A 15,900-nucleotide genomic window follows, 5' to 3' on the forward strand; every position below is an offset into this window, starting at 1 on the left:
TTATTCGACGAATGCATGAATGATTTCACTATATATATACAATATATATCATATTGATTGCTTAATTTATCATTTGTCGTCACACAAATAATAATAATAATAATAATAATAAGGTAGATGTTATTTCCATGTCATAATGTCACTCATATACGTCAATTATATTGAATAACACCTATGCTATCGGCAGCAACATTCGTTATCTATTCCTTTTAATGAGTCACGGCGTAATAAATGTATAAAATATTAATGAATGATATATACGTGAAGTGTGTGTAAAAGAGTAACATCATATCTCAATGGGTAGTATTATCTCTGCTGAGGATAGAGCCGACAAAAGAGAAAGAGTAAGACCGATATCTAAGCAATATGAAATAACACAACAGATAGACACGCACTTTCCCGGACTCATGAGCCTAACAGCCCGACCCATTATCACACAAACAAGTGCACTTCGCATTGCCACGAGTATAAGGAAATAAATTTGTGTCTTAGCTAAAACCTAGAATTTTTGGCATAGAGGTAAGCGCTTGACCTTTATAATTGGTATCAAAGTGAGGTCATGGGTTCAAGTCTCCCAAGAAACATGTTTATATACTTCTTGTAAGATATGTTGGGTTAATCGTGCATGGTGAGAGAAGTACTAGTTGCGTGACCTTCTGAGAAGTTCTCGTGCGTCAAGCTGTTGTCGTTATGCTTCTTGATCTGGTTGGTTAGGTGAGTCATAAAAGAATGATACTAGATATTAACGGGTAATACTGTCTCTACCTGAGATATGACTGACGGTGAGAAAATAAAATTGATCTCTAAAAGATATGAGATAACATCAGCAGATAGACATGCACTTCTCCAAACTCATTGACCTATCAACCTGACACATTAGCACCCAAGTAGATATACTATGTGATGCCACAATTATAAAAAAATAAAATTACGTATTAACTAACAACTATAGTTTTTGGCTTCATAATAAGCCCTTGATCCAAACATTAATTATTACCTATATTAGGTATTCGACCACCATATCAATAAGGTCAGGTTTAACTGTGTTTCTTTCATGTGTATGCTCTCTCCTAAACATGTCACAATATTTCATGTTAATAATTAACATCAAATGTTGCCTCTGAGTATTACTCTAAGGTTGCATATGAAGGTCATTATTCGTTTTTATATGTTTATGTAAATCCCATATAAGAATAAATATTGATAGTTGGATATACAATTTGGATATTAAGTTGATCTCGGCCAGTTTATAAATGGACAAATTATGTTCCGAATAAATCCAACCAACATGGTAGGAATGTCTGTTCATAAGCATTCCTATTGGAATGAGTGTTCTCATTACATAAGCTATACCAAACAAAAGAATGAAAAACAAAAGTGAGAATGTTCATTCGATTTCCACCTCATTCTATCTTATCAAGCATGCTCTTGTAATTTAAGTACCATTCGAATTAACCAAACAATCTCTGTGTTATTTATTGTTGGTTGATATCTGTGTTATTTGATTACTTGATACCGGTATTAATAGTTTATTTGCGATGAATGTAATAGTTTGATATTGAGAGATTGTATTCTAAAAAAAAAAAAATCAGATATCCTCAAATTCGGAGAATGGATTCTTCAAATCTGTGGGATCGAATTCCCAATTCCCAAAGCCAATTATCATATCACGAAGAGCAGACTCGAAATCTCCTTGTTGTCTTGGCAGCGCCTGATCATGCCAAAAAAGCCAAATTCACACAGACACTATTTCATGAGATACGATTTGTGGGCGATACTGGTGGAACTGAGGGTCATTTGCTATTTACAGAGCTACAGCCAATGGTAATATGATGAAACCCAATTATCTTAAACAGTACAAGACTTCAATCCATTACATTTCAATCATGTGCAGCACATTGTTGCCAACCAACAGCATTGAATGGAAACAGTCACCACTCAACAGCTGTGGCTCTAAAAGTTTTTACATTCTAGCTCCCTCAGCTGGTCATGGAAGATGGATTATAAAAATAAAAAGAGATAATCGAGAACATTAAAAATCTCAGTTGGGAATTTTAGGTTGCAGCTTGGATCGATAGATTTCAAATTCTTTTGACTTAGTTTAGACAATCAAAATTCAAGAAATTTTCAAATCCACTATATATCAAGTTAAGTTTTTTCAATAGTAACTATTGTTGATTTCAAATACAGCCAAGATGACTTTCTTTCAAATAAAATCCATCAATCCAAGCGCAACCTAGTGATTTATCGAAGTGTATAGAATCGAATGTGTGTATAGGTTTTAAATAGTAAACAACACATTACCTCAAACTCCTTTCTTATAGAATGAATTTTAGGCGCTAGTTCTCTGTCTTTGTTAGAATAAACACTTGTACTGTAAGCGATGACACTCGAAAAAGGAAACAATTTTTGGGTATTCCACCAGTAGTGAAGCCATGGTATATAGTGAGCAACACGAAGGGCCCTTTGATCCTGTGGAAGCTGCTGATAATATGCTTCCTTTGATATGTTTGAAGGAATACCAGGCCACCAATAATTCACCACTGGTGCTAAAAGAACAGCTCCAGCCAACCTGTTTGGCATTACAGACAACTTGTTTATTTATATTGGTTCAGAAAATAGCATAATTACAACAAATTATAGTAATTAAATAACCGGATAAAAAATAATACTTAATTCACTGGAGAAGAGCTAAATCCAACATCCTTCTAACTAAACTCACGAAAAAACAAATTTGAAACCCAATTTGGGCTTCTAGTTTTGACGTGAAGTTCACAATTATTGATTGACTTAAAAATCCTATACAAGGACAGAGTGTATTTTCTTGAAATGAACTATGGCGACCAAGATGAAATATACCTGCGAGGGATATACTTGAGGCATGTCCACACAATCTGGCCACCCATTGAAAACCCGATAACATAAAATTTGGAACCCAATCCCCTAACTGGTCAGCAAGTTCCTCAATGTCAAACGCTAAGCTCTTCACTGTTTGTGACGGGTGAGGATCACTTTCTCCATAACCAGGTCTATCAAATGAAACTGTGTAGATTCCTTGATTTTCAACAATATCCTAAGATTGAGGCCAAAAAACAAACAAGTCAGCCCAGATAATCTATTACCGTGCCTAATACAGTTGATGCATAAAGGAAAAGTCATTACTGGGGAGAGGGATGCAGTTATAGCTGCAACATCATGTCTACAACTATTAATCCCGTGGATAAACACTATCTTATGCTTTGCTTTCTCCTTTGGGACACCATATTCTTTGTAAGCCAAGTATCTCCCGTCATTAAGTTTAATTCTTGATGCTGTAACTGGAGGCCCATCTGCGGAGCCACATATCCTCGGTGGAGGAGGTCGTGTGGCCTGATATGCCCATGCAAAAATCCCCATAAAGAAAACCAAAAAGATTTCCTTGACAATCCCTGAAAAGTTCCAGTTTTGAATCTACACAATCAGCACTACTAAGTTCAGATTTAGAGGGGAAGCAGCGTAAATTTGCAATAGTCACGAACCAAAATTTTTTATCAACGCTTCCTAATGCAAAATTCAAAATTCAAACTTTTACTTGACAAACAACAAAGTAAACAGCAAGAACCATAGTTAATCAATTGAACTGCTCAAGAGGCAGTAAAGTTCTCTTACCAATGAGTTAAAGAAGAAAAAATAAATAAAACTCCATTATTTGCATTACAATCAGATTACAAGTTCCAAGGCCTCGAATGCTAAAGTATATCATACCATGCAAGATTGCTCAAATTTCATACACATCCAATGCCAAAACAGAGAAATTCAATCAAGTAATATTACAATATTTATTCACACTTTAAATCTGGTTGCAACATTATTCAACCCTGCGCGAATTATTTTCCATATATAAATACCACAATTATTCACACTTTAAATCTGGTTGCAACATTATTCAACCCTGCGCGAATTATTTTCCATATATAAATACAACAATCTCAAATTTTCGATTTTCAAAATCAAGATCAGAACTTTCAACCATTATCTACGACCTGAAGCTCAAATATGCTCAACCCGCACAACAATTAAGATAAAACTGGAGAGCACCAAAAGCAGCGAAACCCAAGCGGACAAAAGAAAAATAATGAAAATCTGACCTGAAAAAATAGAAGAAGAACTCGTTTTTGGCTTCGGCTTCCGGGTGTGCGCCCTTGCAGAGGCGGCAGATATCATCTTGGTTGTCTCAGCCGCCATTGTTTTTTAGCTTTTCTTTATCTATTTGTGCACTTCCAGCAGCCAATTCTTCTCGTGCCGATGAAACCCACCAAACAGTTCACTTGGAACCAAAAATTTACCGATTCACACGCACTGATAGTGCATTTGAGAGATCTGGACGCATAAATCATGCAACAAGAAAGCCTTGGTCAATATTTTATGCGTGGAAAAACACCATTAAATATAATTAACTATGATTGTATGAAACGTTTAGATAAAATTTTAAATTAACTTTTATTTTTTAAATTTTAAGTTAAATTATATTTTTTTAATAAACATTAAATTCTAAACTTTAAAAATACTAAATATTTGATAATATCAAATGTTTAAATAAAAAAAAGTAAACACACCGAATATTTTTAATGGTTGCTTTTGATAGTGAGAAAAATTATAAGATTTATACATTCGTAATTAAATTTTGTCTGTAATGTTTTATTTAATCTATTGATTGCATTAATTTAATTATAATTATAATAAAAAAATAAAAACGTTTTATAGATTGCTTAAACAAATTTGGTACAAAAACTATTGATAAATAGATAAATTAGTACACGAATTATTGAATAAAAGTCGATGCTATAATTAAACTAAATTGTTTTTAATCCAATTCTTACTAAATTCAATTAGGTACATATTTTTATTTTTATGCACATGAAGATAGATTGTTACGAGCCATATTTTTTGAAAAATATATTATATTAATTTAAAAATTATATTTATGATAAATGAGTATCATATTTTTATATTAAACTTGAACTATTAATTAATGCAAATATTAGTATCAAGCGATTATCATTATGTCAAAAATTATAATTGTTAGTCAAAACGTAACTTTATTTTTTTATATGGGTCAGGCTGTTATGTCATGAGTCCAGAGATGTGTGTCTATTGACTAGTACTATTCTTACTCGTGCACGCTTTACTTAACATTCTCTTTCCAAGAAGTATAGAAATATGTTTTTTGAAAGACTTAAATACATGATATCGTTCTGATACCAATTGTTAGAAGAAGCTATAGCTATTAGCCAAGACACCACTTTATTTTTTTATACTCGGAGCAGCAGAGTACACATATTTGCATATTAATGGGTTGAGTTGTTAAGCTCATGAGTCCTTATATGTGCGTATCTATCTATTTAAGTTGTATCGTATCCTTATAGATCCGTTTTACCATTTCTTTAATGTCGACAGTGTCATCACCAGAGACCGCATTATCTTTAAGATCAGATGTCCCTCTTTTATGGTCTACGTAAGTAACCAGATCAAGTGGTACAACGTTAATAGTCTAACGCACGAAAATAAATCATGAGAAGAAAAATCTTCTGTATCATATCATAAATGTAACGATTAAATATGCATTACATAACTAAAACAATTATTTATAAATCATCCTCAGAAGTTGTGGTCTGTATCACATCATAAGATAGTCAAAAATCACATCAATTCCACGAGTTCTACGCTAGGTGAAGAAAAATTTCAACATACATATTATAAAAACTCAAAATTGACAGAGACTATAAAAATCTATGACAAATGACAAACTTTTATATTGACTATTTTACCCAAAAAACAATGAATCAAGATAAAATAATAGCCGAGTAATATTCAACTTTGCTATAACTAGGCCAGCTTAGTACTCTTCTATTTGTGTCTAGCCGAGTGACCAACAAAGCCAACCTGACAAGACCAGCAAGGTTGACCAGCGAAGTAAAAAATCAGCTTAGTTGCATAAAATGGCTATCAGCACCAATATAATAATTTGAATGTCAAAATTTGCATAATTTTTTCCTGAAAACTATATTCTTGAACCTAACGTCTATGTCATTCTTTAAAGTCATAAATACCATACTTTGAACATCAACTCACAATGATGAAAAGATTTTGAAGACGGTTGCACAAATGAATAGATTCAAAAAAATAAAACCATTTGAAATTGTAGCTCATGTTTGCGAAAATGCTAATAACAAAATCGTAAAAGTGAACTCGTGAAGTCAAAGCAGTAACCGAAGAAAGTGTTATTGTTTACAGTACGAGGATTGTGTAAGGAAAACAAAACCAAATCAAGACCTGTAGCAAGCACAGTTTCTTTAAAACAGATTCGTCCCCCCTCCGGTATAGGCTTTGAGGTACAGAAGCTAGGCGATTTTTCCTTTGACCGGTCCGACATTCGACGCACTCAGATCGCTCTCGTACGCGCTTGCACACAAGTCATGTCTTTTCCAGTTCAAATTGGGCCTACGATTTGAACTCCATGTGTCGGCGTGTGCGAGAGAGAGTCTTTTGACCAATCTTTCTTACACTCTCATAAAGTATAACACAATATAAGCTCACATATACAACTTTATTTTTCAGTGTAACTTTAGCTAGAGTGGATTTATAGGAGAGATGTAAAACTAAAATTTTCTAGTTGAATATCATCCTACATTTGGAAGAAATGGAGTCCTAGAAAAGTTAAATGTTTGAACTTTCATACACAAATTTTTGTATATTTATTTTATCACATCTACTTATTTGACTGCTTTGACTTTTATAGTTAAGCCATTTTATGTTTTTGAAAAATACATTTATTTTGTATACCAAGTATTTGGTAAAATATTTTAATCAAACTATTAATATGTGTATTTTTCAAGCGATTTACAAAATATTAAACCGGTTTTAGAAGAATTATTTTGAGGGTTTTTAGTTTTCTGCTTGGTTTAAAAATCAAACTCAATATATCTCCGTGGTGTTTTAGATGAATAATAATTCAAAAACAAATGTATTTCAACTCTATTTATTTTTCAACCCCCCAAGCAACGTACCGTCATATTTAACATAGAAACTTGAAATTATAAATTTAAATATCGTAAACTTTTGAATTGCCGTTACAATTAGATTGCCACTCAAGGCCCAAAACTGCAATCTATTATATGACAGCTTATGGGCCTACATTTTCATAGGCCCAATCTCTGTACGGCCCTAATAAAAACCCAATAAATCTTCGTTCCCACCACCCTTCCGCCATCAACACCCAAAGCTCCACACGCTACGCACATCATGGGTTCTAATAGCAAAGTTCTTGTGGAGTTAGAGGCTAATGCCAGAAGTTCATCGGATTCCTATTTAGGTTGATTTTTTCATCATCCGTCTATGTTTCTCAGTTTTTTTTTCTGAGTTCGGTTTGACGATTTAATGATTTTTCTTTGTAGGGCCGAAACTTTTTTTTACTGGAATAGCGTCTGATAATGTAAATTCTGATTCACTCGGTGCAAAGCCCTCTATTTTTCCTGTTCCTAATAGCCAAGGTAGTAGTAATCTTGTTTTTAGATTTTCGTTGTTTCTCTTTATGAAGTGGAAGCTTAAAGTTGAGATTTTTTGAGTTATAAGCGCGGAGTAGCTTCTGGGTTTGTGTATATAGTCCAAAAAGAATCAATATCTGAAGTATATTTAGTTATTCGTGGATTTAGTGTCGAGAATTGTGGTTTTTATTTGGAGATATACAGGGTGATTGGTGTATTTTAGCTGTGGAATTGGTGCGTTAGAATTTTGATGTGTTCTCATTGCAGCAAATTAATTTGAATGCCGACGAATGCTTAAGTACTAATAATCTGGCTTTCATTGTTTCAACTAACTCAGTGGACCGAGATTTAAAGAACGGATTTTGGGTTGTTTTGTTTAGAATTATACTGGGGTGGATGATTATTTCAGTTACGAAAACATCGGAATTTTGCATTGAAATTTGATTTGACGTATGTATTTATGCTAAATTTCTTATTATACATTATAAGTCTGACTAATGTTGACCCATTTAGTTGATTGGATATACTTGTTAGCGTCGATTTACTTTTACCCATTGGGTTCTAATGGATCAAAATCCCGAATTTGGAGAGTTCATTAGTTGATCTAGATAATTATTTGTAATTTTTCTGCTGTTTAATTCTCTTTTTATTGATGTAATCATGTCACTTTAAGGATTTTAGTAGTTGTGTTTGTTGCTTATAGCTAAAACTTTATGACTAGGAAATCTGGTAGTCTGAACTCTGAACTGCTTTCTTGTACTGAATATTATTGAAAATTTAATTTTATTGACGTCTAGATTGGATGAGTAGATGTAAATTTCCAGATTAAATGGGAATATTCTTGATATTGAGTGTAGGAGGTGTTTGTACACATGTAGTGGTTCTGTGGTTGATAGAATAGATATCGTATCGTATGCCCACAAGACATGGAGGCTCAACCACACCTAAGTGCAAGCCAAGACTCAATCCATTGGTGAGATGTGCACCTTGTTCGTCTAGCACGAGCATTGTTGTGCTTTAAAAGTTCAGGACAACCTTTAAGTGTTCCTTAAATTTATCAACGGAAAAACAATTGGCACGGGTTCTCTTAATGCGATATGTGAATTAAAAATCAATTATTTTTGCTTAAACATTCACAAGATTTTGTTGGGTTTAATAGCTCGTATGGTACATATTGGACAATATATTATTTATTTTTTTAAAAAATTACTTAAATTGCAGTAAGTCATCTCTTAGTGCGCCTCCCTTAAATAATGTGTGCCTTGCCTTGTGCCTGGTGACTTGCGCTTAGATTCATGTGTTTTAGTGCTTATTGCTCCTATATTATCAATTTAACAATGGATAGAACTAACCCATCTTTCCAATAGCCAGGAATAAGGCTTCCTGTCCAAAGACAAGATCTTGAGAAGCTGAAAATTTTTAGGCCCTAGGAAGAGATTTTGGCGTTTATTCTTTCAATGAAATAGCATCTCTGCTTGATTATGAAGCTGCCCCATTACTTCCAGTAGAAATTAGAATATTGTAATTCCATATTCCATACTCAAGAAGAAGAACAAAATTGTGTGGTTTCTTAAATCTACTTGAGCTATCTGGAAATTTCTTCTTCTTGCTTTCTCTGCTGTTTTGTCATTTAAAATACTCGATTTTAGTGCATATAAGCAACCATAGACTTTAATGTTTAGCAGCAGCCTTTAGTTAAAATGTTCAACAAGATCACGTCAGAACATATCTCTTTGTTGGCAGTTCTTGGCAAAGTGAAAGACTTCCTAGGCGCGATGTCCGAGTCAAACAAAACCCTGTTGCAAGACGCAAAGGTATGAACGAAAGTGTACTCTACCCAAGCATTCATTTTTTGTTTTAATACCACTGTGATCGAATATTAGTATCTTGTCATGCAGGGAAATCCTGAGAACTATGATATGGAAGTACTCAATGGCAAAGAGTCGCACATCATTGAAATGGTAAACGCTGCCCTATTCACATTTTTCCATTTCCTCAGCCTTAGTCGATCATGCCTATAGCTGATTCTCATATGCACGTTTTTTAAGGATTTAATGCTGGGCATTGCTGATCTTCACACCCCGGAGGCTGTTGCTGCAGCAGAAGCTGCCATGGCTGGTTATCAACCAGTAATTTCTGTGGACCAGAGTAGCAGTTCAGAATCTGAAGAAGAAGAAGAAGAAAAAGATGATGGGAATGATGAGGGTACTGATGAAAATGGTAATAGTTCCTCAAGATCCAATGGGAAACATTTTTGGGGAAAATCATCAAAAATCCGGCGATTAAGAAAACGAACCAAGATTGTGGAACTGTGTTAAGATTGCTGGTTGGTGGTTTAATCCACATGAGAATATATTTATATTATTTGGATTCGAATTCGACTAAATACTATGGTACCGTTTTGCTAATGGTTAAGATCCGGGGTCTGATGAGCAAGATTCTTTATTTTCAAGGTCATGTTGCCTACCCCTATATTATCAAATGTACTACTTTGAGTTCTCAAATGTGTATCAACTTGACAATTATGTTAATCCAGGAGCAAGTAATTACTGGTTTTTTACATTTATCCGAGCTGTGAATCGATTAATATTTGATATTATCAACATTCATGTTTTGAGTCAGCTGATTACTGAAGCATTGGTAACATAGTAATCCATACCAAGCCAAAAATGTATTTCCAAATGTGTGCTTTATACCGTTAATAAATAATCGATGATATAATATTTCATGTTGTTAGAGTAATTTCTGCAGTCTCCCATTCAAAATAATTGAACAAGAGTGTTATTTTTCTGATGGAATATACCTCCAACCGTTCGGCTCACACACTTTCTATGCTCTCCCACTAACATCCAGTAGGGTACATTTGTGAAATAAGTTTGGTACTACTCACTTGAAGTCATAATAATCATTTGAACAGATTAAGAAGGATGCATGAGGTGATGAACTTCCATATTTTTTTTATTTTTTTTATGTGTGGTGGTATTATATTTTTTTATGAGCAGAGTCATCTTCTTTCGTTTCTGCTTTTAGTATTAAACAAAAATAGCCATATTTCATTGTTTTTTTGGTTTCAAAACAGCAAATATTTTTTTTGTCAATAATTATTTCTTGAATCTCATAACAAAATCTCCCCCAATTTACACAATTACTCCTGGAATTCGTTGCCATTTCTGTTCTGATTCATATAATACTATCGATAATAGATGTTGGGAATTAATCTCAGCATATTTGTTAGACGTGGAGACAGCTTTGTTACTACCATTGCATGTCCCTGTTTTTAACAGCTCAGCATATTTGGTAGACTTGGCGACAGCTTTGTTACTACAATTGCATGTCCCTGTTTATAACAGCTCAGCATATAAAAATATGGAACTGTAAATTTCATCCATTACTTAAATTGAAGCTATTTCTTAGTTTGTACGGATGATTCTGCGACAGGATGCTATGTTATTATATACAGACTGAACTAAAATGAATTTCGACTTTTGGGAACTCTCATTCGTTACATGGAAATTTAGCCTATTCGGCATGTAAAATCAGAACTGATATTCAGTTTACCCGCAATTTTTATGATGTTATAGGCCTAGATTCTATCGAGCGAAATACATATGAAACAGTCACGATTCTTGCGCGATATTACGATGGAATCGAATATATAATACTGTTTATGTCCATGATAACTGTGCTCGATAAAGGAATCAACAAATGAATACAAAGTAAACAAAGAGAGTGAAGGACACTTCTAAAAATTAGAGACCAAAATTAGGTATTAGTTCAATAAATTGATTTTTCCCCCAGTGTGTGTTTTTAGAGTTCATATTACTTTGTCATGTTAATAATATGTTAAATCATGTCGCTTTCTTATAAAAAGTGTACTAAATATTTCACAACAAAAATGTGGAAAATTTTGACGACCTCATATATCTAACATTAAGTTTTAGAATTTCAGACATAGATGATTGACAATAGGCTTTATAGCATTTTCAAGTTTAGAGATACAAATTAAACCAACACACCGCACATGATATACAAAATATTAAAACCCGAAGTTGTACTGTATATATATATATATATATATATACACACACATATATTAAACCAGAAACCTTAAAAGATTCGAAAATAGATCTCATCCAATGTAGCAGAAACAACAAATGAAACCACCAATGTTACCGACTACTAATAAATCACAACTCAAGAGTCTTATTAATGGTGGTGGTGTGAGGCCTAAGACATGGATTTGGAGTCTTATTTCTTGGATTTCTTGCGGGACTTGGATGCCTTGGTGGACATGGAGGTGGAAGCTGCCGAGGCTGAGGCTGACGACTGGTCAGCCTCGCGACAGTAATTTTCGGAAGTGTCGGAAGCTATGGACGCGGAGGAGGTGCCAGTTAGCCTCTGCTTGAGCTCGTTGAGCAGAACTTGATTCTCTTTCTCCAGAAGCTCCGCTGTTTCCCGCAGCTTCTCGTTCAGCTCCATGATGTAGCAATTCTCCAAGTACAGCTTGGTATTCGCCTTTTTCATTGCTGTCAACACATTCGAGAAAATGGATACGTCAGAAATCCCATCTTCAAAGAAAAATGAATCGAAAGTTGGATCGAAGGATCTTAGATTTGAAGAAACAATTTGAAAGCTGGTTTCAGATGGCTCAGTACAAGATGAAATTGAAATCCATCTGTAGTCAAAAAAATTATCCTATATAACTTATGAATTTATCCAAACAAACTAAATGAATTTTATCGAAAAAATTAAATGAATCACAACCTAAAGATAGTTGTTCTCAACCAAATATAAGAATTACGATCTTTATATTGTTGAATTTTTCTTGTAATGGGAGTGAAAGATAAAGCTCTTGTATTTATAGGGTGGAGGGATAAAAATCTTGGCATGCAGGTTGTTGGGGCTTTTGGTCAGTTTCACCCTCTCCCACAATAGTCATGCATGTGTGAGCCATGGAATGGAGCTCCTAATGCAAGGGTTTAATATTTCCCGTGATCCTAAGCAACACGTGTGAGCGTTATCTAAGTGTCATTTATCATCGATTTATATTCGTGGTGGTTATATTTAATTTTAATAACGATTGTGCGTACGCATAATATTCATCTATAACTAAAAAAGTGGTTGATGTATTCCTTATGGTCGGGAAGGGTATTTTGGTCATTTCACGCTCCTACCCCCAGTTACCAGAATCTGCGGACATTTACTAGAAAATCTACTCCATGGATTGCAATCTGTGTGAATTTTGCCACGAACCAGCTCACTAAGCGTCACTATTTGGTAAGACAATCCATTCACTTTTTTTTTTTTTATATTTTGGATATTAATATTGGATGGATGCTATTTGGTCTATCCATATTAGTGCTCTTCCGAGTCTTTTCCTACCAAATAAATGGAAAATGAAGACTAGGTAATTTACATATTAGTCCAAAAATTTATATTATATGATTTTATTTTATTTTTTAAATCGACTTGTAAGTGAGCCTCGATAGATTTTTGATAATGTCATTTGCCGAAAATTGGTTTTAGTAAATTAATTATTTTTTAACTTTTAATTCGATATGTCTTGGCGTCGTCGGAAGTTGCTGATATTCTGAGCCTATGTCAACGCTCCGTATAAAAATGAATTAAATTTACAAAAGAAAATAATTTTATTGCACTAAAACCAAATTCAGACCAATTAGAGAACCAAAATTCTAGTAAAATTAGAGAGCCAAAAGTATAATAAGCCTAACTTGCAGACCAATTTTAGAATATCTGTTGTATTATATGTATGTTTATATATGTTCGGTTAAGTCTCGATCGATGATTGAAATTATTGACGTAGTATATACAGAAAATTTATCGTACTAGTTATTTATATTCACCCTTTTTAATTTTTATCTTGTATGGTACGACATTTGACTTGTATGCTTGGGGTAGTTCGGTACTAGAGTGAGCTAGGGTAGCATGCATCCGATGGCCGACATAATTATTTGCTATTGGAAAGGCTAGCTACCCTTATATATAGTAGCAAGAAATTGATAATACCGAGTCCAAAATCCATTCAAACCCCTCACCTCCACCTCCATCGGATTGTAACAATCAAATAAATGGGGAACTAAGCCATGGTCTTGTAACAAGCAAACAATGAACGATCATGACTAATATGGACGATTACGAGGGTCAATAATGAGTTGCAACTCTTAGATTTTACGGCATATAAATACTAATCTGAAATCCAGGAGAAGACACTCAAAAGCTAGTAAATTTTTTCCTACTAACAGCTTTTTCGAACGGCAGCAGACAACATCAAGTTCGAGCCGAAGGAGATTTCACACTCGATAAATATTCAAAATCTACCGAAATTAATTAAGCATTCATCAGTAAGTGGGCTTATTGTTTTAATCATATTACGTGCTTTGAATTGATTGTATATGTGAATGTTTTGAAAATATACACTCGGAAATGTTAAGACAAGTATATATAAGTTCATGAAAACTTTGTTATGATTCGAAAGTGCAAGAAAATTCGGAATTAAGTTTTGATCTTGATGCAGTGAGGTGATAACTGTTGTTTTGACCATACGATGAGTAACCGTTGTTTTGATTTTTAGGACTTTTATTCGATAGGTGAACCGATGTTTTGATCTTATATTTAGCTAAGTTAATTAAGTACTCTAGAGAACTGATATTAGTAGCCATAAAGAAAGAAATAAGAGGATTTCCATTGCTTGCTTATATGCTATGTTCATTTACGAAATATTATGCAATAAAGTATGTTCTGAAATGTAATTTAAGAACATAAATCTTATTGATATATATTTGTTTAATATTTTGGTATTATGTGAGCTTATTTTTTCCAATTTTTAATTGGAGCAATGCAGATGTCATGGGCTCTAAATTTTGAGGTGTGACAGAAATGATATGTACTCTTAGGCATAGTTTGCTATACATGATAGGATAAACATGTGATATATAATATAATGATAAGTTAAGGATAAATATTAAGATGTAGGATATTATATTTAATGTTTGGTATGATTTTAATAAGAGTGATTAAATTTATATATTAGATTGTAATGACAAAATTAACTTTATCATAATATATTTTATAATTTCAAAGTTGTTGCTTGAGTTCATATTTTTTATCTGTTCATGCGCCGATAGTGCTTGCATGATTTATTTATTTTTACCTATTTTATGTATTATATAATAAGATAATTGAGCCCTTGATTTTGTGAGTCAAGTCAAATATCAATTTTTAAGGTTAATCGAGTGATATTAATAATTTTATTGATATTTATAAAAATTATTTATATAATTATCTCGAATTCATTTATATAATTATCATATTATATAATATATAAAAATAAATAAAAATATTTATTTGATTTTAATTTCTACCTACTAGCATAGATTTATAAAAAATCATTTATAAATTGAGGACAATTAAGTAATTTGTAGTGTATTTTATCATTAAATTAAAATTATCACACCTAATAGGAAGGGACATTTTATCCTTATAAAAAATTATTTATCAAGGGCCCATTATATTATCATGAGCTTTCTAAAAAGGTATCAAACATGGGATAAGGGGATTATTTATCAACCGCTCTCTTGTTCCATGTACCAAACTATGCCTTAATATGTTGATGTTCATATTTCTTTAGGTTTATTTTAAGTTGCATGTTGTATGGCCAACACCAGTAAAGTTTTGCTTTAAAGCTGCAATGCTACGTTTAATACGTACGTTAATTTTTTTGGAAAAAACAATTACAATATATTTCTTTTAATTCAAGTGGTTCCAAGAAAATTATTATTTAGTTACTCGTGTGTGTATTTCTCTCTGTGTGTGTGCGCCCACGCACAATTATAACCATAATTCGACCCAATGATGGAAAATACATGTAACACGACAATGATGTGAATTCAACCCAACACGTGAAGCGCACGTAGGTCGATATTACCATATGTTATTTTGAAATCCATCTCGAATTATTTGTACGACAACCAAAAGACAACAAATACCATTTAATGGATGAGAAAAGCTTAAAAATTTATCTTTAAAGTTGATTCATATAAAATTTTGATCGTCTTAGTGCAATAAATTAGTTTTTTTGTATATATTTATTTCAATTTTTCAAAAGTTATAATCGACTTACACAATATCTGACGTCATATCAAATGTCCAGCTAAAATCGAACTACATGTACAAAAACACCAATTTTGTGTTTATTATATCAATACCAAATTTCTTGTAATAAAATTTAATTATACCAACTTAAGTGAATGGTTTTGGAATTTTCTCTTAATTTATTCGATCATTTTGAATAGACTGAATAATAAAATAGATAACATATAATTGATTTAAAAGTTCAAGTTGTTTTATGTAGCTACAT

General features: G+C 32.9%; 1 protein-coding gene, 1 long non-coding RNA gene and 1 pseudogene across 2 annotated transcripts; 1 reads left to right on the top strand and 2 right to left on the bottom strand.

Annotated features, from left to right (window-relative positions):
* Window positions 1-1,561: 1,561 nt before the first annotated feature.
* Window positions 1,562-4,393, bottom strand: LOC142546273 (uncharacterized; annotated as a pseudogene).
* A 2,811-nt stretch (window positions 4,394-7,204) lies between these two features.
* Window positions 7,205-10,087, top strand: LOC142546274 (uncharacterized). The gene is made up of 5 exons (XM_075653904.1): window positions 7,205-7,351; window positions 7,434-7,529; window positions 9,267-9,337; window positions 9,422-9,484; window positions 9,572-10,087. The coding sequence occupies exons 1-5, from the start codon at window positions 7,282-7,284 to the stop codon at window positions 9,839-9,841; spliced, it is 570 nt and encodes a 189-aa protein (XP_075510019.1). The 5' UTR covers window positions 7,205-7,281; the 3' UTR covers window positions 9,842-10,087.
* Window positions 10,088-11,488: 1,401 nt separating this feature from the next.
* Window positions 11,489-12,352, bottom strand: LOC142544712 (uncharacterized). Its single transcript, XR_012820087.1, has 3 exons — window positions 12,288-12,352; window positions 11,608-12,049; window positions 11,489-11,577 (listed from the first exon to the last, which is right to left on the bottom strand). It is a non-coding gene; the product is annotated as an uncharacterized LOC142544712 (long non-coding RNA).
* Between the last annotated feature and the right edge of the window lie 3,548 nt (window positions 12,353-15,900).

Source organism: Primulina tabacum, chromosome 5 (genome assembly GCF_025594145.1).
Source record: "Primulina tabacum isolate GXHZ01 chromosome 5, ASM2559414v2, whole genome shotgun sequence".
NCBI lineage: Eukaryota > Viridiplantae > Streptophyta > Magnoliopsida > Lamiales > Gesneriaceae > Primulina > Primulina tabacum.